Here is a 26,874-nt window from a genome sequence, read left to right as displayed (position 1 = left end):
GACAGAGGGAAACAATTTACGTCCAGGTTCTGGAGGAAGCTCATGAGCTTACTGCAAGTAGAGGTCAATTTTTCGACTTCCCGGCACCCTGAAACCAACGGGCAGGCGGAAAGAGCAAACGGTATCCTCCAGCAATACCTGAGGTGTTATGTCAATGACAGAGAGAATGATTGGGTAGAGAAGTTAGCGCTGGCGGAATTTGCCTACAACAATGCAGAGAATGTGTCCACAGGGATGAGCCCCTTCTTGGCTAATTATGGGTGTCATCCCAGGGCATTCCCAGGGGGAGGAGGGGAGAGATGGAGCATCCCGGCAGCCGAGCATTTTGTAGAAGAAATGGAAGCAATCCATCGTCAGCTCCAACTCAACTTAGAAAGGGCCAAGGAAGAATACAAGAGGCAGGCAGACAAGAACCGAAGGGAAGGTGAAACCATAAGGGTGGGAGATCAGGTGTGGCTGTCAACCCAAGGGTTGCCGTTCAAAGGGGGTTGTAAGAAATTAAGACCCAGGAGATTGGGTCCCTTTGAGGTCATTCAACAGGTCAACCCAGTGGCTTTCAGGCTCCGGTTACCCAACCACATGAAACTGCACCCAGTATTTCACAGGTCGTTACTGTCACTGTATGAGGGGGGACGAGAAGGGATGTCCACACAGGGACCGGTCATAGAAGAAAGGGAATGCAGCAGCCATGTGGCAGAAATCCTTGACTCCAGGTGGAAGGGTGATCAGGTGGAGTATTTGGTAGCGTGGGAAGGGGAACCGGAGTCAGAAAACACTTGGGTAATGGCAGAGGATATCAATGACGAGGTCTTAGTAGAAACGTTCCATCAAAGGTTCCCAGGGAAACCTCAGCCTGTGGCTAGGTTCCGGAGCGAATACTTTGGCACCACAGACGAGGAGGAGGAGTTGGAAGGATTCCCGGACTCGGAGGGGGAAGGGGAAATGGACTCTGAGGAGGAGGAGTACTTAGAGACCAGGAACCGCAACAGGTGGAGAGAAATGTTCGAGACGTTGGAAGATGAAGGAAGTTCTTTCCGGGGTTTTGCCTCCTCACCGCCCATAGAGGAGGGGGCGGGAGGGGGTGAAGGGGGCCCTGGAGGGGAGGTGGATGTCAGGGAACTGCCATCGGAAGGACGGGAGGTGGAAGGGCTCACACAGGTTGGGAGAGACTCAGCAGCTGAAGAGGGAACCAGCAGGGGGAGAGGAGGTGATCCGAGGGAAAGTGAGCAGGAGGGATGGCTCAGAGACACGTCCAGCGAAAACAGTGGGGAGGTTTCAGGACCTCCTGTAGGGACACCCACTCCTCACCGGAAACTGTCACGCAGAGAGTCCAGAAGATGTGTTTCCGTTAAGGAGCTTTTATGTTGGAAGAGATTCCGAAAGCAACCACTGTCGGAATCTGCCAGCGACTGACGGAGCCATGCTTAAGGGGCTCCGTTACAGACAGAGGTTTGCGGACTTGACCAAACTCTGAGGGACTTGGATTTTACGCACAAGCAGCTCATCATCCCATCACAGCATTCCGACAGTCCCTGTAAGCAGCTTGTGCAGGAGAAGGCATCATGAGCAACCCAGCCGGAACCGGAGAAGCAGGAGCTGGAGTGGGTCCAAGCCTGGAAGAAAGGTACCGGGTGTTGGAGGTCCAGCTAGCGCTGCAGACGGCGAGGCTCGAGGAGAGGAGGGCTCAAGATGCAGAGAAGGGGAAAACCACCCCGCTCGCCAGAAAGGTGCCAGGATTGGTGCAGAAGTTTGGGGGGGAGCCCAAGAACTATCATGCCTTTAGGACAGAGATGCAATATGCCCTTAATCTGCAGTTTGATGACTTTCCCGACGAGGAATCACGGGTGGCATTTGTGATTGGGCATCTCGAAAAGGGGGCGAAAGACTGGGTGAGGCCCCTGATGGCAGCGAATAATGACATCCTAAAGGACACGATGAAGTTTTTTCGTGCCATGGACATGATGTTTTCCAGCGATATAGAGCAGGGAGTGGTACGCAGACAGTTAATGGCGTGTAAACAGGGGAGCCGATCTGTTGGTGAGTACTGGACTGAGTTTACCATGTTGATCCAAAAATTGGGGTGGGACCTATCGGCGGAACTCATTTAAATGCTCTTTGAAGAAGGGCTTTCTTCGGCGGTGAAGGATGAACTTTCCCGGGCGCCCAGGGTGGAGTCACAGCAGCAGAGTGTTGCCTAATGTCAGGACTGGTCGTTGTCCTCTTCAGATCACCACACAAACGCTTCTTGTTCTTTTATAACTTTTTATTGTGTATTAACAAAACAATCTTATAAACGGTTCCTGGTAGATGAAGGGAACGCAGTGGATGTAGCCTACCTTGATTTCAGCAAGGCATTTGACAAGGTGCCCCATGATATTCTTGTAAAGAAGCTGGTAAAATGCGGTCTTGATTATGCTACCACTCAGTGGATTTGTAACTGGCTGACTGACCGAACCCAAAGGGTGCTCATCAATGGTTCCTCTTCATCCTGGAGAAGAGTGACTAGTGGGGTGCAACAGGGTTCTGTCTTGGGCCCGGTCTTATTCAACATCTTTATCAACGACTTGGATGATGGACTCAAGGGCATCCTGATCAAATTTACAGATGACACCAAACTGGGAGGGGTGGCTAACACCCCAGAGGACAGGATCACACTTCAAAACGACCTTGACAGATTAGAGAACTGGGCCAAAACAAACAAGATGAATTTTAACAGGGAGAAATGCAAAGTATTGCGCTTGGGCAAAAAAAAATGAGAGGCACAAATACAAGATGGGGGACACCTGGCTTGAGAGCAGTACATGTGAAAAGGATCTAGGAGTCTTGGTTGACTACAAACTTGACATGACCCAACAGTGTGACGCGGCAGCTAAAAAAGCCAAAGCAATTCTGGGTTGCATCAATAGGAGTATAGCATCTAGATCAAGGGAAGTAATAGTGCCACTGTATTCTGCTCTGGTCAGACCTCACCTGGAGTACTGTGTCCAGTTCTGGGCACCACAATTCAAGAAGGACACTGACAAACTGGAACGTGTCCAGAGGAGGGCAACCAAAATGGTCAAAGGCCTGGAAACGATGCCTTATGAGGAACGGCTAAGGGAGCTGGGCATGTTTAGCCTGGAGAAGAGGAGGTTAAGGGGTGATATGATAGCCATGTTCAAATATATAAAAGGATGTCACATAGAGGAGGGAGAAAGGTTGTTTTCTGCTGCTCCAGAGAAGCGGACACGGAGCAATGGATCCAAACTACAAGAAAGAAGATTCCACCTAAACATTAGGAAGAACTTCCTGACAGTAAGAGCTGTTCGACAGTGGAATTTGCTGCCAAGGAGTGTGGTGGAGTCTCCTACTTTGGAGGTCTTTAAGCAGAGGCTTGACAACCATATGTCAGGAGTGCTCTGATGGTGTTTCCTGCTTGGCAGGGGGTTGGACTCGATGGCCCTTGTGGTCTCTTCCAACTCTAGGATTCTATGATTCTAGATATTATTCCTCAGCGTCACTTCTTTCAGCTACCTTCTGAGCTCTGCTTCTCCCTGACCAGCCACTCTCAAAATGGCGAAGGCGCCCTTCCCTTCGCTTTCCCGCTCTTTTTCCTACCCTCCTGGCTAGAGCTGGCCTGTATCTCCCCTCCTCCAAATCTGAGCTAGAACTTAACCCTTGCCTTTCCTGGGAACAGCCGGTCCCTCCCTGTTGTTCCTGTTGCTCTCTTCTCTTCAATTCACTGCTCTCCCTCCCCCCTTGGGGAATGCTTTCTCCCTCTGGGAAACTGGAATCTCCTAACTCTAACTCTTCCCTGACATCACCCCCTCCCCTAAGCCCCCCTTCCTCCTCCTCGCTCTCCTCTGTTTCTGAAGGACCGAACCCTATGAACTCCTCTTCCTCGCTATCTGTCTCTTCAAAAATTTCTTGAAGATGCCAGTTATGGGGTTTTGGCTTGTGGGGATATTTTCTATGAAATTCTCTCTGCAATTCCGGAACGTTAATTTTTTCTGTTGGTTCCCATGAGTTCTCAGACTCATCTAACCCTTTCCATGCAACCAAATACTGTAATTTCCTCCTACTTAGTCTCGAGTCTAATATCTCTTCCACTTCAGCCTCCTCTTCCCCCATCATGGTGGGAAAAGGAGGTGGTTCCCTTGAAATTTGATACTTATGCGCTGGTACAAACACTGACAATAAAGATCTATGAAATACAGGGTGTATTCTCATATTTTCAGGTAAATGAAGCTTGAAAGCAACTGGGTTAATTTGAGCCTTTACTTGGAAAGGTCCCAATCTCCTTGGTTCTTGCTGTTTACACCTCCCTCGTATTGGTAGTCCCTTGGTAGACAGCCATACCCAGCTCCCTACTTGGATTTCTTCCCCAACGCGCCGGTGCTTGTCTGCAGCTCTCTTGTAAGCCTCTTTAGCCTCTTCCAAATCCTCTTTTAATATCTCATGAATGCACCTCAACTCCTCTATCATTTGTTCTGCTGCTGGTACTGCTAACTCTTGACCTGGGAATGCCCTTGAGTGCAAGCCATAGTTTGCCACAAATGGGGCTCTGCCCGTAGACACATGCAGTGCATTATTATACGCAAACTCTGCTAGACTCAAATTCTCTAACCACCCGCTCTGCTGACAACCAGCATAACACCTCAGATATTGTTGTAGTGTTGCATTCGTTCTTTCAGCTTCCCCATTGGTTTGCGGTTGTCTCACCGACGTGAGGCTTAGCTCCACATCTAGTAACTGCATTAACCTTCTCCAAAATTGTGATGTAAATTGGGCCCCTCTATTTGAAATGATTTGTGATGGCATACCATGCAACCTAAAAATATTATCTAAAAACATCTTTGCAGTTTCCTGCGCGGTCGGAATTTTGGCACATGGTATGAAATGCGCCATCTTGGTTAGCATGTCAACCACCACAAAGATCACTGTTTGCCTATGCGATGATGGTAGATCTGTTATAAAATCCATAGACACCACATCCCAAGGCCTTCCCGGCGTGGGCATAGGTTGCAACAACCCTGCGGGAGCTGCTCTAGGTGCCTTAGCTCGTTGACATACTTCACAACCTCTTACATATTGCATTACCTCCTCCCTCAACTTTGGCCACCAGAACTGCTGTGTTATCTGATATAGGGTTTTTTCTCTACCAAAATGTCCTGCAGTCGGGTTATCATGATGTTGCCTCAACACTTTACCTCTTAATTCACCTGCAGGTACATACAGCATCCCTCTCCTGTACAACAATCCACCTTTTTCCTTGAAACCTTCCTCTTTCCCTCTACCTTTTCTCAGTTCCTCCATTTTCTTTTGTGCAAACTCATCTGTTACTGTCAATTGCTGGAATTCCCTGCCGTCCACTACTACGGCTGCACACCCCCACTGATCCGATCTCAGCATTTCTCGCAACTTGGGAGGTGCTTCCCCTTCCATATACTCAGGTTTGCGCGATAGCACGTCTGCACGAACATTTTGATGCCAGGTATGTACTCAATCCTAAAATTAAACCCAGCAAAAAACTCCGCCCACCTAATTTGCCTTTGGTTTAGCTGTCTAGCAGTTCTCCAATACTCTAAATTCTTATGATCTGTTTGTACCACCACCTGATGTGATGCCCCTTCCAAAAAATGTCTCCACACTTTAAAGACAGCATGCACAGCTAAAAGTTCCTTATCAAATATGGTGGTTTTGTTCTGATTGATTTAATTTTCTAGAGTAGAATGCACAGGGTCTCCAGTCCCCTTCCTTGTCCTGTTGCAGCAGAATGGCCCCAATAGCCCTATCAGAGGCATCAGTTTCTACCTTCATACGTTTACTTGGATCTAGGTGTATAAGATATTTTTCTGAAGCAAACACCGCCTTTAATTTATCAAAGGCCTTCTGTGCTTCCTCAGACCATCTGAATGGGCCCTTGCCTCTTAGACAATCAGTCAGTGGCGTTGTGATTTTGGAGTAATTACCTATGAATTTACGATAGAAATTAGCAAATCCTAAAAACCTCTGTAGATCTTTCTTAGTTTTAGGTGCCTCCCATTCGACCACTGCCTGAACTTTACTGGGGTCCATGTGCACCCCTTTGTGGGAAATGCAATATCCCAGGAACTCCACCTTTTGTGTGTGGAACTTACACTTCTCTAACTTCACATATAACCTGTTGGTCCTCAATCTCTCTAACACCTGTGTGACATGTTTTACGTGTTCCTCCATACTTTCACTATATATTAAGAGGTCATCTAAATAAGAGACACAGAACTGATCCAGTATACCTGCTAAGACATGATTGATGAAGGTTTGAAATACCTCTGAGCCATTTTGTAAGCCAAAAGGCATTACCAAGAATTCAAATGCACCATACTTAGTACAAAAACTGGTTTTCCACTCATCCCCTTCTCTGACCCTTATCAGATTATATGCTCCTTGTAGATCAAGCTTGGTAAAGGCTGACCTTACTCTTTCTAAGAGGTCATCAATACGTGGCAGTGGGCACACGCGAGGCTTCATTTGGCTGTTAAGGATTCTGAAGTCACATACTAATCTCGTTGCCCCTTCCTCCCCTTTCTTTTTGACAAAAAAGACAGGAGCACCCCCCGAGGCCATGGACTTTCTAATAAAACCTCTCTGCAAATTCTTTTGCAGGAACTCCCTCAATGCTGCAGATTCTACTTCCGACATGGCATATATCTTGCTTGGTGGCAAAATGCGGTCTTGACTTGCTTGGTGGCAAAATGCAGTCTTGACTATGCTATCACTCAGTGGATTTGTAACTGGCTGACTGACCGAACCCAAAGGGTGCTCATCAATGGTTCCTCTTCATCCTGAAGAAGAGTGACTAGTGGGGTGCCACAGGGTTCTGTCTTGGGCCCGGTCTTATTCAACATCTTTATCAATGACTTGGATGATGGACTCAAGGGCATCCTGATCAAATTTGCAGATGACACCAAACTGGGAGGGGTGGCTAACACCCCAGAGGACAGGATCACACTTCAAAACGACCTTGACAGATTAGAGAACTGGGCCAAAACAAACAAGATGAACTTTAACAGGGAGAAATGTAAAGTATTGCACTTGGGCAAAAAAAATGAGGCATAAATACAAGATGGGTGACACCTGGCTTGAGAGCAGTACACGTGAAAAGGATCTAGGAGTCTTGGTTGACCACAAACTTGACATGAGCCAACAGTGTGACGCGGCAGCTAAAAAAGCCAATGCAATTCTGGGCTGCATCAATAGGAGTATAGCATCTAGATCAAGGGAAGTAATAGTGCCACTGTATTCTGCTCTGGTCAGACCTCACCTGGAGTACTGTGTCCAGTTCTGGGCACCACAATTCAAGAAGGACACTGACAAACTGGAACGTGTCCAGAGGAGGGCAACCCAAATGGTCAAAGGCCTGGAAACGATGCCTTATGAGGAACGGCTAAGGGAGCTGGGCATGTTTAGCCTGGAGAAGAGGAGGTTAAGGGGTGATATGATAGCCATGTTCAAATATATAAAAGGATGTCACATAGAGGAGGGAGAAAGGTTGTTTTCTGCTGCTCCAGAGAAGCGGACACGGAGCAATGGATCCAAACTACAAGAAAGAAGATTCCACCTAAACATTAGGAAGAACTTCCTGACAGTAAGAGCTGTTCGACAGTGGAATTTGCTGCCAAGGAGTGTGGTGGAGTCTCCTACTTTGGAGGTCTTTAAGCAGAGGCTTGACAACCATATGTCAGGAGTGCTCTGATGGTGTTTCCTGCTTGGCAGGGGGTTGGACTCGATGGCCCTTGTGGTCTCTTCCAACTCTATGATTCTATGAACTGTGCTCCAGGGACCAGATCTATCTTGTAATCATAGGGCCTATGTGGCGGAAGTTTATCCGCTTCTTTTTCACAAAAAACATCCTGATAAGCAATATATTGTGACAGAATCTCACTTTCATTCCCCATCAACTTCCCTTCCACCTCTGTTCCCATTACTTCCACTGAGATTTTTCCCTTTTGCCCCAAACAATGTGTCATACAATAGATTAATGAAGGTGATCGATTACATGGGACTGGCTGAAATGACTGACAGAATCCAAGACCAGGGGAAAGAGACGGTGGAAGAAGATTGGATGAAATTTAAAATCTATCTTAAGAAATATTGTAAAATTAATGAATGTTAAAATGTTGTGGTTGTACAAAGTAAGGGATTACAGCTGTTAAAGATTAAGTAAAAGAAAAGGAAAGGAAAAATTGGATAAAATTAAGGGGAAGGATTTGCTGAAATAAATTTGGGTATTGGAATGCAGAAAGGGGAGGTATGGGGAAGTCGATGAAGTAAGTTTAAGGGAAAAAAGGAGTTGAAATTATATGTGTTTATTTGTTTTTGTATGTATTTTTGTGTAATGTGTTTTGTGTGTACTGTATGTGTTTTTATAATTTGTGAAAATTTAATAAATATTAAAAAAAATACAATAGATTGAACCAAAAACCAAAGACCTTTGATGCCAGGCAATCACCGGATTGTGACGATTGAGCCAACTCATGCCCAGCACCATCGGGTGCCCAGCTAGTTTGGTCACATGAAATGCCCTGGTCTCTGAGTGATGACCCATATCCATTCTCATTGGTGGAGTCTCGTAAGTCACTTCTCCTGGCAGTAGTGGTCTGTCGTCGATTGTTTTCACTCGCAGTGGGAAATTCAAAGGTAACAAAGCGATTTTGTGTTCCTGTACCAATTTCTGGTCTATGAAATCTGCTGACGCTCCTGAGTCTAACAGCGCCTCTACATGGACCCTATGTCCATTGGGTAGTTGTAGTTGCACCTTCACCGTTAGTCCTGGGATAGGTGGTTCCGCGTGAGAGCCTTCTATTGCTTCTCCACCCGGCTGCAAGCTCCCATTTCCAGCCGGGGACATTCGTTTCCCTGATGCAGTTCCTTCGGGCAATTTTCTTCTCTCATGTCTGCTCCACATAGAGACTCCCATCCTTTACGATTGCGACATTGTCGTGCTAGATGCCCTGGTTTTCCACAGACGAAGCAACGTCTTGTGTCTCTTCCTCTCCCTGCATTTCCTCTTACTATGGAAGTGGTAGTCACTGGGAGGGGTCTGGCTGTCCCTAATTCCATGGGCTCTGGCCGCTCTCGTCCTGGCACGTTGCTCTCTGTACTTTCAATAATATTGTTTTCCCGCCACCATGCTCGCCATTGTTCCTTCTTTTCACTAGCCCTCCGTTCCACGCATAGGCTCAATTGCAGGCACGTTTGGACCAGAGAGTCCAAGGAACTGGGTTCTGGCATTTGGGCCAATTGGTCTAAAATCTCATTATTCAGTCCTTCCCTAAAAAGGGCTGCAACTGTTGGGGAATTCGGATCCCATTTTAATTTCTGCACCAGCAAACTAAAGTTGGACCAATAAACTCCCACAGTGTCCTTTCCTTGTCTCATTCTCAACAGCTGCCTAGCTGTGGTTGTTTCATGCGCAGGGTCTAAGAAAATCGTGTCTAGATACTGCAGAAAAAATTGTAAATTTCCTAGGGCGGCATCCCTCCGAGATATTAGGGGTATAACACAGTCCTTAGCCCTCCCTTCCAAGAAATTAATCACATAAGCAACCTTCTCTTGCTCAGATTGAAATTCTTTATCCTTTATCTCTATTATGTAGGAAATTTCTGTCTTGAAAGCCATGTATTCAGAGCTTTCTCCCTTGAAGCTACGCGGACGTACAGTAAATGTTTTACTCACTCTATCTCCCTGCGTCGCTTGCAACATGGCTCTATGTTCTCCCAGTGCTGCTGATAGTACGTCGACTTGACTTTTCAACTGTAAGTTCTGTTGCCATAAGTCCTGTAATGTTAGCTGGAGTGCTGGGGTTTCTCCTTGCCCAACTGGCGCCACAGCTCCCTCCATCTTGGCTTCTCCTTCTTTACTTATAGTGAAGAGCAGAAGGTCTTCTGTCAGGACTGGTCGTTGTCCTCTTCAGATCACCACACAAACGCTTCTTGTTCTTTTATAACTTTTTATTGCGTATTAACAAAACAATCTTATAAACGGTTCTTAACTATTATTCCTCAGAGTCACTTCTTTCAGATACCTTCCGAGCTCTGCTTCTCCCTGACCAGCCACTCTCAAAATGGCGAAGGCGCTCTTCCCTTCGCTTTCCGCTCTTTTCCCTACCCTCCTGGCTAGAGCTGGCTTGTATCTCCCCTCCTCCGAATCTGAGCTAGAACTTAACCCTTGCCTTTCCTGGGAACAGCCGGTTCCTCCCTGTTGTTCCTCTTGTTCTCTTCTCTTCAATTCACTGCTCTCCTCCCCCCCTTGGGGAATGCTTTCTCCCTCTGGGGAGAAATTTAAGTATACTGGTACTGGGGGAAATTGGTTCAGTTGTCTTTTTGTGTCATATATTTATCTTCTTTGCATTTTTCCTCTGGTTTCAGTTTTTACTATCTCTCCTTTGACTTGTGTTTCTGTTGGATAGTAAGCTTTATCTGGATTCATTGGTACCCATCCTTCACCAGGATTTTGGTGCCTTGGCTGCTCAGGTGGATGGTTCTACCCAGTGCTTTTTTCTAAAAAAAATGTTTAGGGGTACTCTCATTTTGACTCAAGAAAACCACCATTTTATAGTTCAAATTGGAAAAAATAAATTCAGTAAATGGACAAAAGTGCAAAGATTCACAAAATGTTTAGGGGTATGCGTCCCCCCAGACAACAAACCACTGGTTGTACCTAAGTGAATAGGTAGCTGTATGTAGGAAGGATAAGGCTGCCCGCTTTGGGAACAGGAAAATCCCCACCAATCTGTGGCAATTGCTATTCAAGGCATCTACCTCACACTTGGGTGTGCTGGTACTAAAGCCCTTAAACATCCTTTCTTGTGAATTTTTTTTTTTTAGCAACCTACCTGAAATCTTGCCATCCTTGAACTATATCAGGAAGGCTTCTTAAGTGCCAGGCACCAAGAGGCCAGAAAAGTACCCAGTACATATATCTACAGGGTATCCAAAGCCCTTCAAACCATTCCTGTTCAAAATCTAAGTACTGTACCATTTGGAAAATCTTTCTGTTGAAATACTGGTGCTGAATGGTAAGAACTATCCATCTTGGTAGTTTCCAATGTGAGCACATTGCTAGCAGGGCATTTACCTGTGACTCCTGCATTGCAAGGGGTGACATGACCCTTGTGGCCCTTTCTAACCTTGCTATTCTATGATGCTGTGGAGTCTGAAAATCAGACCAATGGGGAGCTATCAGGATTAACTCCAGATTTCTGCTTCTTTATTTGCTATAAGTTTGATGAATAGTAGACATAGGACACTGACAAGTAGAATGATAGAATTGTAGAGTTGGAAGGGAGCCTGAGGATCACCTAATCCAACCCTCTGCAACCCAGGAATATGCAGCTGTCCCATACAGGGATTAAACCTGCAACCTAAGTATCGTCAGCACCACACTCTAACCAACTAAGCATACAGCAGATCTCTTGATACTCATGAGCCAGATAAATTTATGTCTGAATATAAAGTTCCAACTTGTCTGTTCTCCAGGGTCATGCAGTAAATGGTAAGCAGAATGCATTTCCAGTAGTCCTATCTTTGTCCAGCAGGCACCTTTGATTAAGTCTTTTATATTGGGTGGCCTGCTCCATATTGATGGACATTTCACCTACTGTGGCATTTGAGTAGGTGCGCCTTCCTTGTCCTGCTTGAAAGCAGAGAAGATACAGGTGACTAGGATGGGGAGAAGGTGGCTTTAACTGGTGCAAGCACAGACACTGTGTGGGTTGAAAGCACTTTTTCTCCTTTCTCCCCTTCCCACCTGTAGTCATGTGCTTTATGTGGAAAGTGGTAGTGAGAAAGAAAGTAGAAAAAGAGGTGAGAAGGAAAAATAAATACATAAAGTAAAGAACAAGGCAAAACAGGATAAATTCTCTAAAATTCACCTGGAACTCCAGTTTCCAGCAACTATGTCAGTGCAGATCTAGACAATGGAAAATGATTCCCACCTGCTGAGATGGCAATCAGTCGCTGGCCAGCTTGGAGAGGTCACCCCATCAAGTGAATGCCTGACCTCTATCCTACTAAGCAAACTGTATTGTTATGGATTTAGGGCAAACCTTAGAAATGAATAAATGCCAGGGTTTTGGTTATTTGTGATATGAAAAGAGAATGCAAGCGGCAAAGGAATTTGGTTTATGCAAACCAGCCTGGCTGGCTTAGTGAAAAGCAAACCTAACATGGCAAAAGGTGTTGATGGGACACTATGGAGAGCAATCCTTTAATGTGGGGGGTGAGTGATGGGGTGTACATTTGAGGGGACAGGAAAATGGAGTTTTCAAGCAAGGGGTTTTCTGAGAAGGAGGAGAGAAAGAGCGGAGATCCAACTTTGAGGAAAGCAGCTGAAGGTTGTCTGCACTGCTGCCTCTCGAACTGTGTATGCCATAAGATCTAGACTCCCTCCATGCAGACTGAAGGTATAAATAGGTGAATAAACCATATTTCGTAAAGCACAACAGTCTCCACCATGTCTTCCATTCTCTAAAGTGACACAGACCCTGTGGGGGTGCCTGGGACCCCATGGGCTCTTGCCACTGCTTGGCAGAGAGAGGCAGGCACACGACTTTTGTAACAGTATTTTTTTGGAAAAACTTATAAAAATTATAAAGAAAAGTGAGAATAACTTCTAATATAAAAAGCATAGAAAAACTAGGCTGTTAAATATTTCAGCATGTAAATTATTATCTTATTTTTGGAAACTTTATTTATTGCTAAATGCAATGAAGTTAAGAGAGTTTAAAATGATCTCTGCAATGATTTCTCATGAATTATTACATTATACATATGTGAAAAACATACAGATATCTTTAATACCTTCTCATTTGACTTGATTTGAGAATTTAGAAGCCTTTAGATGTGTTCTTTCATTTTCAAAAGAGTTAGCTAAATACACTAAGGCTAATCCATAACCAGAGCACATCCAGTGAAATCAATAAAATTAAGTTAGTGAACTCCACTGGGTCAGTGAGTCTGCTCTCTGTATGACTTAATTCAGATATTACCCCTTATGTTTCCAGAAGTAAATGGTAGTGTTTCCCACCTCCTGCTTCTAGTCAAATGGATTTGGAATGAAAAATAAGATTCTACATCCATTTAACAGAGTGATAAATAACATGTATAGAGTTCTAAATGAGCAACCATATGAGCTTCTTCTCAAAGAATGTGATACTGAAGTTATTCAACAGGGACTTGTCAGTTACTGCATTCTTCAGCCATTACTGAAACCCTTGTGGTAAAAAGTTGCCATTGTAAAACCCTTTATCTTTGGAGGCATCCTTTAACTAGATTTCATATGGCCATGAAAGTGAAAATCAAAGACAAAAACAAATAAGGCCATCTGATTAATCTTGAATCAATAACTCAATTCTCAGTGTCTTAGAAAGATCACCTGCAGCATTTAGTTTAGTAGCTACATACATTTTCTGTGATTTTAGAGGGACAGTTTCTTTTGTTCTGCATCTAATGTAGATTCTTCATGTAATAAAGAACTCAGTTGTTTCTGTGCACAAGAGAGGAACAATTCCAGACTTGATAGGCTACGTTGACGGATAACACAATCAATCTGTGAGGACAAAAGAAAAATATACTTAGAAAAGTAATCTGTATTAAGAAAAAAAATTGCAACTATAATCAGTGAACACTTTGCCTTATTAAACGACACTCAGCTGTATCCAGTGCCAGTTCTACTTAAGAGTAAATCCATTGAAATTAATGGCTATAACCAACTCAGGCCCATTATTGTTAATAGGTCCACTCTGTGGAGGACTTAGAATCATAGAGTCATAGAATCATAGAGTTGGAAGAGACCACAAGGGCCATCGAGTCCAACCCCCTGCCAAGCAGGAAACACCATCAGAGCACTCCTGACATATGGTTGTCAAGCCTCTGCTTAAAGACCTCCAAAGTAGGAGACTCCACCACACTCCTGGGCAGCAAATTCCACTGTCGAACAGCTCTTACTGTCAGGAAGTTCTTCCTAATGTTTAGGTGGAATCTTCTTTCTTGTAGTTTGGATCCATTGCTCCGTGTCCGCTTCTCCGGAGCAGCAGAAAACAACCTTTCTCCCTCCTCTATGTGACATCCTTTTATATATTTGAACATGGCTATCATATCACCCCTTAACCTCCTCTTCTCCAGGCTAAACATGCCCAGCTCCCTTAGCCGTTCCTCATAAGGCATCGTTTCCAGGCCTTTGACCATTTTGGTTGCCCTCCTCTGGACACGTTCCAGTTTGTCAGTGTCCTTCTTGAATTGTGGTGCCCAGAACTGGACACAGTACTCCAGGTGTGGTCTGACCAGAGCAGAATACAGTGGCACTATTACTTCCCTTGATCTAGATGCTATACTTCTATTGATGCAGCCCAGAATTGCATTGGCTTTTTTAGCTGCCGCGTCACACTGTTGGCTCATGTCAAGTTTGTGGTCAACCAAGACTCCTAGATCCTTTTCACATGTACTGCTCTCAAGCCAGGTGTCACCCATCTTGTATTTGTGCCTCTCATTTTTTTTGCCCAAGTGCAATACTTTACATTTCTCCCTGTTAAAATTCATCTTGTTTATTTTTGCCCAGTTCTCTAATCTGTCAAGGTCGTTTTGAAGTGTGATCCTGTCCTCTGGGGTGTTAGCCACCCCTCCCAGTTTGGTGTCATCTGCAAATTTGATCAGGATGCCCTTGAGTCCATCATCCAAGTCGTTGATAAAGATGTTGAATAAGACCGGGCCCAAGACAGAACCCTGTGGCACCCCACTAGTCACTCTTCTCCAGGATGAAGAGGAACCATTGATGAGCACCCTTTGGGTTCGGTCAGTCAGCCAGTTACAAATCCACTGAGTGGTAGCATAGTCAAGACCTCATTTTACCAGCTTCTTTACAAGAATATCATGGGGCACCTTGTCAAATGCCTTGCTGAAATCAAGGTAGGCTACATCCACTGCGTTCCCTTCATCTACCAGGCTTGTAATTCTGTCAAAAAACGAGATAAGGTTAGTCTGACATGACTTATTTTTCAGAAATCCATGCTGACTATTGGTGATCACAGCATTCCTTTCTAGGTGCTCACAGACTGTTTGCTTAATGATCTGCTCCAGAATCTTCCCTGGTATTGATGTCAGACTGACTGGGCGGTAATTATTTGGGTCCTCTCTTTTCCCCTTTTTGAAAATAGGGACAACATTTGCCCTCCTCCAGTCTGCCGGGACTTCGCCTATTCTCCAGGAATTCTCAAAGATGACTGCCAGTGGTCCAACTTTGGTTGGACAGTGTTCTTGAAGCTACCAACATGAGCTTGACCAAACTGCGGGAGGCAGTGGAAGACAGGAGAGCCTGGCGTGCTCTGGTCCATGGGGTCACGAAGAGTCGGACACAACTAAACGACTAAACAACAACAATGGAGGACTTAGTCAGATACAACCCACTGGACGTTTGTGGGAATTCAGTACATTGCATATTAGAAAGCGTGACCAATGGCTGATTTCCTTTCAGCTTCAAATATGAAAGAGAAAAACAAAACCTAAATGTGTGAGTCTACGTAGATATTTCATCATTACAAGCAGTGGCTTTAGATCATCTTAGCTGTTCCTGAAAATTGAGTCAGAATATAAATAATCATCAACAGGATTTCCACATATCTAATGTTGTCGTCAAATTTCTTAACTAGGAAAGCAAGCCATGTATTTTTTAATAATCTGTTTTTAATGAAATTTTAGAATACATGTGCTTCTTCATTCTCTTTAGCTACTGAATTCCTTTAATATGATCTCTGAATAAATATGACACTTTTGTTCCCTTTAGTGCATATAAATCAAATTTAAGGGATTCCCAGGGAATTGTCTTTGTTTTCTGCTTTTGTTTTATAAAAATTAAGTTGCTTGTTGTCAGGGCTGCCTCAGGTCTCAGCTCACAAAAGACCAACGCCAAGTTCTTCTTATATACAAGGATGTTTATTGCAGTTCATTATTGGTTCCACAACCGAGGCGCGCAGCCCCGCGTCTCTTAGCCTTAGACCGTTGAAGTCCCTTCTGAGTCGGTCCCTCCCTACACCAGCTTAAGATGCTTGCTTTGCTCCACCTCCTCCTGTCTTTCCTTTTCCGCAGGGTCTTTCTGCCCGCTGGAGTTCCGCCCCTCCTGGATTCCTCTGACGCTGAATCTCCCGATGGCTCTCCCTCCCTCCTGCGGGCTTTGGGACCTGGCTCCTCCCCCGGGCTCTCCGTTTCCCCGCGCGCTTGCACATTTGAACTTGGCGCGCGCGCCCAGTTTCCAACCCTTCTCCTGATGGTAACGTCACTCCTCTCACTGCTCCCCTCCCCTTCCGGGAGAGTGGCTTGTTCTGACCTCTCCTCCCTTCCAGCCAACGGAGCTGCTTCTCCTGACACACTGGAACTCCCCCCCCCTCGCTACGCTCTGGAGGGGAAGCCGGCTTTGATCTCCAGCTGCTGCTTCGGGATTCCCTGTTGGCTCTTTCCCCCTGATGAGTCCCCCCTGGGGCTCCTCTCCCCCTGGCTACAGGCGCCCCCTCCTGGGAATCCCCTGATTCGCTGGAAAAGCTCATGGAGTCCCTTGGGCCACAGTCCTCCTCCTCCTCGCTGTCCTCGGACTCTGCCCAATGGTCCTCCCTCTCCTGCCCCCCATGTGCCTCTGCCCCTGAACCCCTGACACTTGTTATATGTATCAAGCAGAAGATGAGTAACAACATTGGAGAAGCTCCAAAAATTCCATTAAAATACCAGCCTGCTAGATTGGTACTCCAATGAAACATTCATTTTCCCCCCAAATGTAGCAAACAAAACTTAACAAAGTACTGAATCAACACACAAAACCTTAAGAGGTCTGGAGGCTCTGCAGAACAGCTGGACCCTCTGGGTCTAGGCACAGCCACAGCAAGCCTGGCTGAGAGCTGTAGGAGGGCCCTTGGGCAATGGTGGCTCAAAGTAAGAGCAGCTGTGTCGGTGCTCCCTAGCAAAGAAGCAGACTTGCAACCGTGCAGCTAGACTGGTTGCTTGGAATGGCTTAGCACTGTCCCTTTTCAGCACTTGCAGTCAAGCGCAGTGTAAGGCCGTCACCAGCCTTCTCAGTGGTTTGGCTGGGACCATGAAGACCCCAGCAGAGAACCCAAGCAAAGCAGCGGAGTACCTCAAGGAACTCAACAAAATCGTTGAGATGCAGCAGGAGCTGCTGGAGAAGATTGAGCAGCAAGTGCCAAGTTGGATCATGAGAACACCTGCCTGCAGCTCCGGGCACATGCAGGCTGCTGCTTCTGCAACAGCAGGCAGCCCTGCCCACCTCGCTGCTGCTGGGAGACCTCCAGGAACGCACCACTGGTGATAAATCTGAAGATGAAAGTTCAAGAAACCTCAGGACTCTGCCTATGAACTGCAAAGAAAAGTTGGCAATAATAGGCATGGTGTCTTTCAGGCACACTTGCTCACCATTACCAAGTTGCCGATGCCTGCAGAGGTCCCCCCAAACAGTTCCAAAGCCAGGAAGATCTTTGGCCCATCTTGCTGCTCGAAGGCAGACCATTCACCCATTAGCCGCTCCACGGATGGACCAAAATAGGCAACAGACTGCTGGAAACTTTCAGTCACAGTGCAGAAAGGTCTCCAACCTGTTGGCCACAAGATCCGGAACGCTGTCTGCAGACAAATGCCGGCTCCCTCGGCCTGAAGCCAGATGAGCGCCACAACCCTATAGCGGCCTTTGACTGGACTTAACTGTTCAGGGTCCTTTACCTTTTTCCTTTACTTGCTTATAGTAGTAGCATATAGGAATGGTGTGCATAGATTTCATCATCATCATTATTACATCTATTATGAAAGTGGTGGGAATAGGTGCCTGCTGTTTCAAGATTTCAAGGGTTGGTTTCTAAGTTTCAAATTAAATCTCTGGAGCCTCAGTGGAGGAAAGGTTTGCTGCCGTCTCCCCACCCGACTCCTTCATAGCTTTTCAGGCTGGAAATGGCTTGTCTCATTCAACACCACATGAACCTAACCACTCAGCTGATGAACAGAAGTGTACCTGTTCTCCTCATGCAGATATTAAAGGATATGCACAGTATCCTGCCTCTGACAGCAGCGGATGCTCCAGAGGAAATACATGAGACGCCAGAGGGTTAATGAGAAAAGGAAATGGTTGCCACTGAGCTCGTTAGAGGCACAACTTCATTTGTTATTATTTTTTTAAAAAACCTCAAAGTCAAATATTACAGAATAATTTCCCCATTTATCTTTATATTCCCATTTATAAATCTGGGGCGGTGGGGAATCAGAACTAGCTTAAGGATAGAGGGTGGTGGTGGGGAACCAAGCAAACAAAGCACAAAGGGATCAAGTTGTGCATGGAACAAGAACACTATCACACTGTTCCTATAATTCTTATTATGTTTTACTAAAAGCAAGGTGGTCAGAAAAACTGTTCATATGCACCTCCTTCTGCGAAGGAAGGATGAGATGGTGGAGTTCCACAGGAAAGGCAAAACAGGAGAGGCATATAGGGCCTGCCTTAAATGTCAGGTGCCACCTCCTTTTCTCGTAGTTTTCTCTGGAGCAGCTGTCCTGTCCCACCCTCCCCCTCCAGATCATCATGGGACAAGCCAACTGCTTCTTCTGGCTGAACAGGAAATTCCCAACCCTCAACTGATACCTGGGAGTGCCTCTTTTTTGCATATGCAATACTGCATGAAATATGGGGAAGAATATTGGCTTTAGTTGTTACAAAGTCATGGCCAGCATATCATAGCCAAATGCACATGGCAGGCCACACTCTGGATCTTGTTTTCTCGACTGGACAGGAAGTGTTACGATATTGAAGCAATGCAGCCGTGAGCTGCTAGCTTGAAAGCAAAACATAATGGGAATGTTGGGACTATTCCGTGGGAAACAGAGGGACAGTCAATTCACAGTGCAGAGGGCACTGGAATTAACTCAGAGTGTAATATGAGCTGGACAGGAAGTGTTTGCTCTCTCTCGACTGCTGGAGTTTGAAGAGAGCAGTCATGTTTTCTGTAACGCTGCAAAGACAGAAATAAAGGCATGTAAATACGTTTCTGTCTATCTCTTTCTCCTGCCCGGGGGGGGGGGCAGGAAAGAGGGGGGGTGTTCTTCTCACGCTGAGAAGGATCGCCTATCGCGACCTCTGCCTGGATCTTGCCGGGAAAGCAGACAGGGAGGTCAACAGGAGACCAAGCCGGGTGCCTGGGAGAGTTGCCAGTTTCTCCTGATAAAGGCTTGATTTCCGACAGGAAGACCAGTCCTTGGTCGTGGTCAGATCACTTCCTGTTGAGATTTAGGATGTCAGCACCTTTTCCTGTCCTCAGAGGCTATTAGGAAGGTCTGGGATGGGATTCTAAATGGCTCTGGGTTTTTTCCAGCTGATATGACTGGTGCTCCTGTCGAAGCCCTGGCTGACCTCTGGAACACCCAAATGGCTTGGGCTATTGACATGATTGCCCCTGAGTGCCCTCTCCCACTTCATGGAGCCCAATTGGCCCCCAGGTATACTCTGGAGATAAGGGTGAGGAAACAAGCTTGAACACAAGTGGAGGAAAGATTTGAATGACTTCAACCGAACAATGGCAAGAGCTCATTATCAAACCTACCTAGTGGCAGTGAAGGCAGCAAAGAAGGCATACAGTGGTACCTTGGTTCTCAAACACCTTGGTACTCAAACAGCCTTGGTTCTCAAATGCCAAAAACCTGGAAGTGTTTTCGAACATTTTTTGGAAGCCAAATGTGGCTGTCGGCTATTGTTTCTGGGGCGCCTGCACCAATCAGAAGCTGCGCCTTGGTTTTTGAACATTTCAAAAGTCAAATGGACTTCTGGAATGGATTATGTTTGGCACTTTTATTTTTGCTACAGTGGTGCCTCGCAAGACGAAATTAATCCGTTCCGCGAGTCTCTTCGTCTTGCGGTTTTTTCGTCTTGCGAAGCACGGCTATTAGCGGCTTAGCGGCTATTAACGGCTTAGCGGCTTTAAGAAAAAGGAAACAAACTCGCAAGAACTCCGTCTTGCGAAGCAAGCCCATAGGGAAAATCGTCTTGCGGAACGACTCAAAAAACGGAAAACTCTTTCGTATTGCGCGTTTTTCGTCTTGCGAGGCATTCGTCTTGCAAGGTACCACTGTATTTATTTTGCATCTTTATTTCTGAGGCTTTTTTTGGTTAATTTGTTTTTGTGACTGTGTGGAACCCAGTTCAGCTACTGATTGATTGCTTGATTGATTGTGTGACTGCAGAAATGGATAAAATCCAAACAATGACTATCATCAGTGCAGGTAAGATTTTTTTTTTTAATTTTTATCATCTACAATACTGTCTTATTTATTTTACAGTACTGTACATTGATTATTGCTTTCATTTTATGGATTAATGGTCTCGTTAGATAGAAAAATTCATGTTAAATTGCTATTTTAGGGGTTGTTTTTAAAAGTCTGGAACGGATTAATCCATTTTGCATTTCCTTCTATGGGAAAGTATGCTTTGGTTTTGGAACGCTTTGTTTTTGGAACGGACTTCCGGAATGGCTTAAGTTTGAGAACCAAGGGACCACTGTACTTTGCTGCCTCCGTGGCATCCTCATTATGTTGTCTGGCAGAACTTTTCTGGGTTGTACGGGGCCTTTTACAAGCTGGCCCAAAGGAGGTGATAGAACCAATGGTAGCTTGCTGGTAGCTTGCTGTGACTTGTTTGCAAAGCATTTTGAGGATAAAATTGCTTGCATCCACCAAGACCTTGACTCTGCTGTTATAGCAGATGAATCTCATGGGGTGTCCAGAGCACAGTCTAGTCCAGTTGTGTTGGATGAGTTTCAGCTGGCAAGGCTCGTGGATGTGGACAAGGTGCTCGGATCAGTCAGGGTGACCACTTGCCCCTCTTGGCTGATAGAACCAGCAAGGAGGGAACAGCTGGCTGGGCCAGGGAAGTAGTTATGAGAGGGGGAGGCAGTGGTAAAACCACTCCTTAAGAAACCTTTCCTGGATTCAGAAAACCTAACTACTGGCCAGTTGCTAATCTCCCTTTCCTGGGCAAGGTTCTGGAGCAAGTGGTCGCAGACCAGATCGAGGTGCTTTTGGAAGAAACTGATTTTGCGGATCCTTTTCACTCGGGGTTTAGGCCTGGTTTGGGAACAGAAACAGCTTTGGTCCCTCTGTCGAGAGACACACAAACATGTCCCTGTTAATTGTTCTCGACTTCTCAGCGGCCTTTGATACCATCGGCCATGGTATCCTTCTGGAGTGACTCTCCATACTAGGGGTGGGTGGCACCGCTTTGTGGTGGTTCTATTACTTGGGGAATGCTATTCAGCCCTGTGGAAACCGCAGGGCTCAATCCTATCGCCCATCTTGTTTACATGAAACCACTGGGTGGGGTTAGCCGGAGGTTCGGAGTATGTTGTCAGCAGTATGCTGATGACACCCAGCTCTATTTCTCCTTTACATCTGCAGGTGAGGCAGTGGAAGTGCTGGACCAGTGTCCTGCTTCGGTAATGGACTGGATGAGAGCCAACAGACTAAAGCTCAATCCAGATAAGACTGAGGCACCCTAGACCAGATGGCTGGGAGGTCGCCTGCTCTTGATGGGGTTACACTTTCCCTGAAGGAGCAGGTTCGTAGCTTGGGGGTACTCCTGGATCCTTTGCTGTCGTTCGAGGCTCAGGTGGGCTCAGTGGCCCAGAGCGCCTTCCATCAGCTTCAGCTGGTGGCCCAGTTACGCCCCTATCTGGACAGGGATAGCCTAGCTACTGTTGTCTATGCTCTGGTAAACTCAGGGTTAGATTACTGCAATGCGTTCTACGTAGGGCTGCCTCTGAAGACGGTTCGGAAACTTCAGCTAGTGCAGAATTCAGCGGCCAGGTTGCTCACCGGAGCAAGACGGTTTGAGCATATTACACCAATCCTGGTCTGATTGCACTGGCTACTAAGTAGTTTCCAGGCTCAATTCAAAATGCTGGTTTTCATAGAATCATAGAGTTGGAAGAGACCACAAGGGCCATCGAGTCCAACCCCCTGCCAAGTTTTGACCTATAAAGCCTCAGGACTGCAATACTTCAAGGACTGCCTCTTTCCATATGAACCTACCCAGACCCTGAGATCATCTTCAGAGGCCCTCCTTTGTGCGCCCTCTCCTTGAGGGGTCCGGATGGTGGCAACATGAGAACGGGCCTTCTCTGCAGTGGCTCCCCTTCTGTGGAATGCTCGCCTTAGGGAAGTTTGCCCAGCACCTTCATTGTACACCTTTAGGTGCCAGGCAAAATTGTTCCTTTTTAACCAGGTCTTTGGTTAATCCGATTTACATCCTATGCCCTTTCAAAATGTCTTTTTGTGTGTAGGGTTTATTTTTATTATGGATTTTGTGGTTTTATATCTTGATTTTATTTTGTGAACCGCCCTGAGATCCCCGGGTATAAATTCAAACACTACTACCGAAAGCACGCAGGGCAAGTAGATAAATAGGTACTGTTCCAACAGGAAGGGAAACGGCGTTTCCGTGCGCTCCTCTGGCTTCGCCAGAAGCGGCTTAGTCATGCTGGCCACATGACCCGGAAAAACTGTCTGCAGAAGCGGACAAAAGCTGGTACCCTCAGCCTGTAAACCGAGATGAGCACCGCAACCCCAGAATCGTCTGTGACTGGACTTAGCGGTCAGGGGTCCCTTTACCTTTACTAAGGGGGACTGAGAAACAGAGAATGGGTTGTATGTGAGGATGGATAAGTATTTTAAGATGCTATTATTCTTTTATTTGATATACTTTTTAGGGTTATTGAGAAGAGAGAAAGACTAGAAAACACTTTGGCAAACTGAAAATGCTACTGCGAAAAAGTAGGATGGTGCAGAGAACTCAGTCAACACTTTGCGCAGGCCAGCGTGTCCCATCAAGCAACCACATACTGGATTTTCGAAGGACCTACAGTCAAAGTCCATTTTTTGTAAGTCTCAATATTCTGGTTGTATCCACACCCCTCAGAGATAGGCAAGCTGGATATGGACTATTTATTCTTAATATTCTACATCAGTATTACATGTATATCCATTCCATTTTTCCTCTAAGGTGGCATTCAATAATCTTCTTTCCTACTTACCCTCATAACTATCAAAGGTGAAAAATAGATCTGACCCACTTGTGGGTAATTGACCAGAGTCAGCTGGGTGCCTAGATTCAGAACATGGGGCTTTGCACACATGCCAGGAGGAGAGAGTCTCTAGCAGTTAAAAATACTCTCAGAGTTAACCACCAGCATAGCATGGAATATAGGTTGTTGTGCCTTTTTGCATATCCTGTTTGGTCTGATTTAAAGCTCTTGTCCCCCACCACTTTACCCCTCCAGCAATGAACAGATCACATACGCTTAAGTAAGTTTAAAATATTTGCTTACTAAACCCAAACATCTGATTCATGCACTGTCCCATGAAGCAGCAAGGAGAACACAAGCAGATTACTATTGGGTGCAAAATACACAAGATAGTTTCCAACATGTTATCTGAACTTGGAGCAAGTTCAGAAATGTCTGTCCTGGCCAGTTACATAGCTGGAAGACAGTGTGAGCAAAAGGAAGAGAAGCAGCTTCATCCATCTATCATGGGTGCTTTAGTTGAGATTCCAGCATTGCAAGGGTTTGGACTGGATGCCCCTCAAGATCCTCTTCCAACTCCACAATTCTATGAAATATCCCCGCCCACTCTGCTCAGATGGGGCAGTAGACCCCCAGACATTGAGGATCCCTGTACTTGTCTAAGGCTGCATATGCTCCAACATCTTGGGAGGGCAAATAGGGACACACACACACACCCCATTGGGTCGCCACCATTCTGCCACTGCCACTGCCCACCCTCTGCTGCCTTCCCAATCATGCGGCCACCACTGCCCACCCATCCCATTTCTGCCACCAACAAACCTCTGGAAGCAGGTGCTGCGCTTTCAGCGCTCCTGGAAGTGTGATGGCAGCTTCCAGAAGCATGTCAGCGGTTGCACCGGAGGCAGCCAAAATGGGATATCCAGGACTGGGATCAGAAGCTGGGACAGCTTCTGATAATCGAATGCCCCACTCAAAACAGGAATGTGCAACAGTGGTGGGGCAGTAGTGATGTTTTTTATCCAACTCTTATCTGCCACTTCTTTTTAACATGGCTTTCATCACTTCTGGCGGTTCCCTCACTATGAGAAGTAAAGTTACAGGGGACCAAACAGAGGGCCTTCTCGGTAGTGGCTCCTGCCCTGTAGAACACCCTCCCACCAGATGTCAAGAGAATAAATAATTATCTGACATTTAGAAGACATCTGAAGGCAGCCCTGTTTAGGGAAGTTGTGTTTTGTTTTTTTGTTTTTTTAAAATGACTGATGTTTTAATGTATTTCTAATCTCCTGTTGGAAGCTGCCCAGAGTGGCTGGGGAAACCCAGCCAGATGGGCGGGTTATAAGCAATTAATAATAATAATAATAATAATAATAATAATAGTAATAGTAATAATAGTCATTTGTATTCTATTTTTTGCCACATTATTGTATCCCCCCCTTATTTTATTTAAATGAAAACACATTAAAAGAGGGAGGCAAATGGATTTTTAAATATGGATGGAGCTTCAAAAGCAGTTTTGATAGAGTATGGGGTGATGCTGCTGTTAAGGGGAAAAGGGAGACTATTGTATCTGATTTCTCATCATGAGGGTAACATATGAAATGACATGTAGTCCCATAATTTCAGTGAAAGAACAAGGCATCCCATGAATGCATTTATTTATTCATACTAGTATTTATATACCACAATATAAAACCCATTAAAAGGAGTACAAAACAATAATTGAAATGAGTAGCTACTGAAGGAAATTCTGAACAACCACTTGGGCCTGTTGGCATTAAAAAAAAAAATCTTCAATAGCCACCTAAAAGTCAAAAGCAAGGAAACCTGCCAAATCTCTGCTGGAAGAGTATTCCACAGCAAGGGACCAGCAAAACCTCTTTCCACTCAATAAGGATGGTGGACTAGAAGACGACTAGAGATTTAACTTCCTTAATATTACCACTTCAAAAAGATATTTGGTATGTAAAAAAAGGGGAGGAAGGGCCTTTATCCTGCCTCCTTACTGAGTGGGAAGAAGTGTGCTGCTTGAGAGCAATGAGCTGGGGGAAACCGCATGGTGTATCTATGGCATGCGTGTGTGCCTGTGTGTGAAGCACTTCATTAATACCAGTGTTCACATAAAATACTGAAAGCCCAGCTATGGTTTAATGTATTTGTCCCAAATTTTGTAGAAATTAAAATGTACACCAACACCCTATTGCATGAATTACTGAACCGAATTATTTAAGTTTTGAATAAATGACAGAACAAAAATAAGCAAGCTGCACTACATGTGCATGCAATAAGGACAATGTCACTAATATTACAATCCACAGAGGTGACATTTCCAAATGCCTATTCAACTTTTCTGTGTATGAAAAATCCAAATCTTTCTTCTCTTTAGATTCATTTGGCCTTCTTCAAGGACAGCCAGGTGCACAGACTCATCTTACATTACAACCTCTCACAAATCCCTTATTTAATCTTCTGGGTTTACACTGCTTTTTGAGCTAGGGTAAGCGGCAGCATGAAAATGCTTCATGTAAATGTTGCTTTAATCCTATGAAAGCCACAAAACAGGCCTAGCTGAATGAGCAGGAAACTGAGCTCAGGAACTCTCCGTGACCTGGATTGCACTGTGGCTCTTGGCACCAGCATGGTGGCCACAAGGTCATGCTGAGGACGAGGAAAGCGACCCAGTCCCACTTGTAGGACCTCCTTTGTATGGATCAGCTGGGCCAATCTGTGTTCTGTGGTGTCTGATGTTTACAATGCTTGGAGCTCTAGGGTTCGATTACACATCTCTCCAATTGCAGATAGATTACAGAATTTCTATCCCCAAATTTGGATGTGACATCAGTCCAATGTGAAATTATTCTTTATTGCTTTTGGTTTTAAAGTATTTTGGAGGGTGGGAAATAAATAGAACAATGCAGAAAGTTCAAACAAACAAATGAGTGAAGAAATTATTTAAAAACACTCCATGTGTCACCACTCTCTTAAAAAGTACCAAGTACCAGGTCTGTTAACATGTGTTGGTGGTAAAATGCAGGACTTGGAGGACGATCATTAACGTGGCCTCTGGGAAAACACAAACGCACTTTCTGAAATTAAATCTTCAACTTTGCCCACCGCAGTCAGTTGCTGGCATGTTAACCTGTAGCTGAGGCCTCACATCCAGTGCCAATGCAAATACTAAGGAACAAGAAGAGCAAAGATCCTTTTTTGTTGTTCAGTAATATTAAATCACAGAAAAGGGGGAAAGAGATAGCAACATTCAAATTTTAAACTCAAATACATGCGCACAGGATTATTTTTCCCATTGTCTAAACTTCTTTTTTCATGTTTGTAGAAGAAAAAGATAAAGGGAAAAAACAACGAAGACTTTCCTCAACAACAATGTACACAGAGTGGGTGAAGATGAGAATCTGAGAATCTCTCTGCTTTTTATTACTGACCTTCAACATAATACAGGTTTTGCAACAAGTATGGTTTCATGATCAGTGTGGAAATGCAGCCTAGTTCCCACAACTGTTTTATTGGCAAAAGTAAGAAAGGGCTCGGGTCAGTTTGGAAATTAGTACAAGAATATAACTTGAAATTAGAACTTGAGAAAAATAGAACTGAACAAGAAAAATTGAGGCTTGAGCAAGATTTGGAAAAAGAAAAATTGAGGGCTGAGCAAGAAACTGAACAATTTAGGCTTGAGCAAGAATTGGAAAAAGAAAAACTAAGGGCTGAGCAGGAAAGGGAACAGCAGCGGTTTCAGTTAGAGAGGAGACGGTTGGAATTAACAGTTTTAGAAAATCGTAGTA

General features: G+C 45.2%; 1 protein-coding gene across 9 annotated transcripts in view; it reads right to left on the bottom strand.

Moving 5' to 3' along the window:
* The window catches only part of CCDC91 (coiled-coil domain containing 91), a 220,280-nt gene that overhangs the window by 12,440 nt on the left and 180,966 nt on the right, over window positions 1-26,874 (bottom strand). For 8 of the 9 annotated variants that reach the window (XM_082223141.1, XM_082223142.1, XM_082223146.1 and 5 more), the window contains one exon: window positions 17,031-17,336. In XM_082223141.1, the coding sequence (XP_082079267.1) occupies window positions 17,046-17,336 (291 nt within the window). In that variant the 3' untranslated portion in view covers window positions 17,031-17,045. Of the gene's footprint in view, window positions 1-13,427; window positions 13,573-17,030; window positions 17,337-26,874 lie in introns of those variants that run through there. The other variant, XM_082223140.1, reaches the window with a different exon arrangement.

The sequence above is a fragment of the Podarcis vaucheri genome (assembly GCF_965113315.1).
Source record: "Podarcis vaucheri genome assembly, chromosome: 5".
NCBI lineage: Eukaryota > Metazoa > Chordata > Lepidosauria > Squamata > Lacertidae > Podarcis > Podarcis vaucheri.
This window is presented reverse-complemented; position numbering and strand designations above follow the sequence as displayed.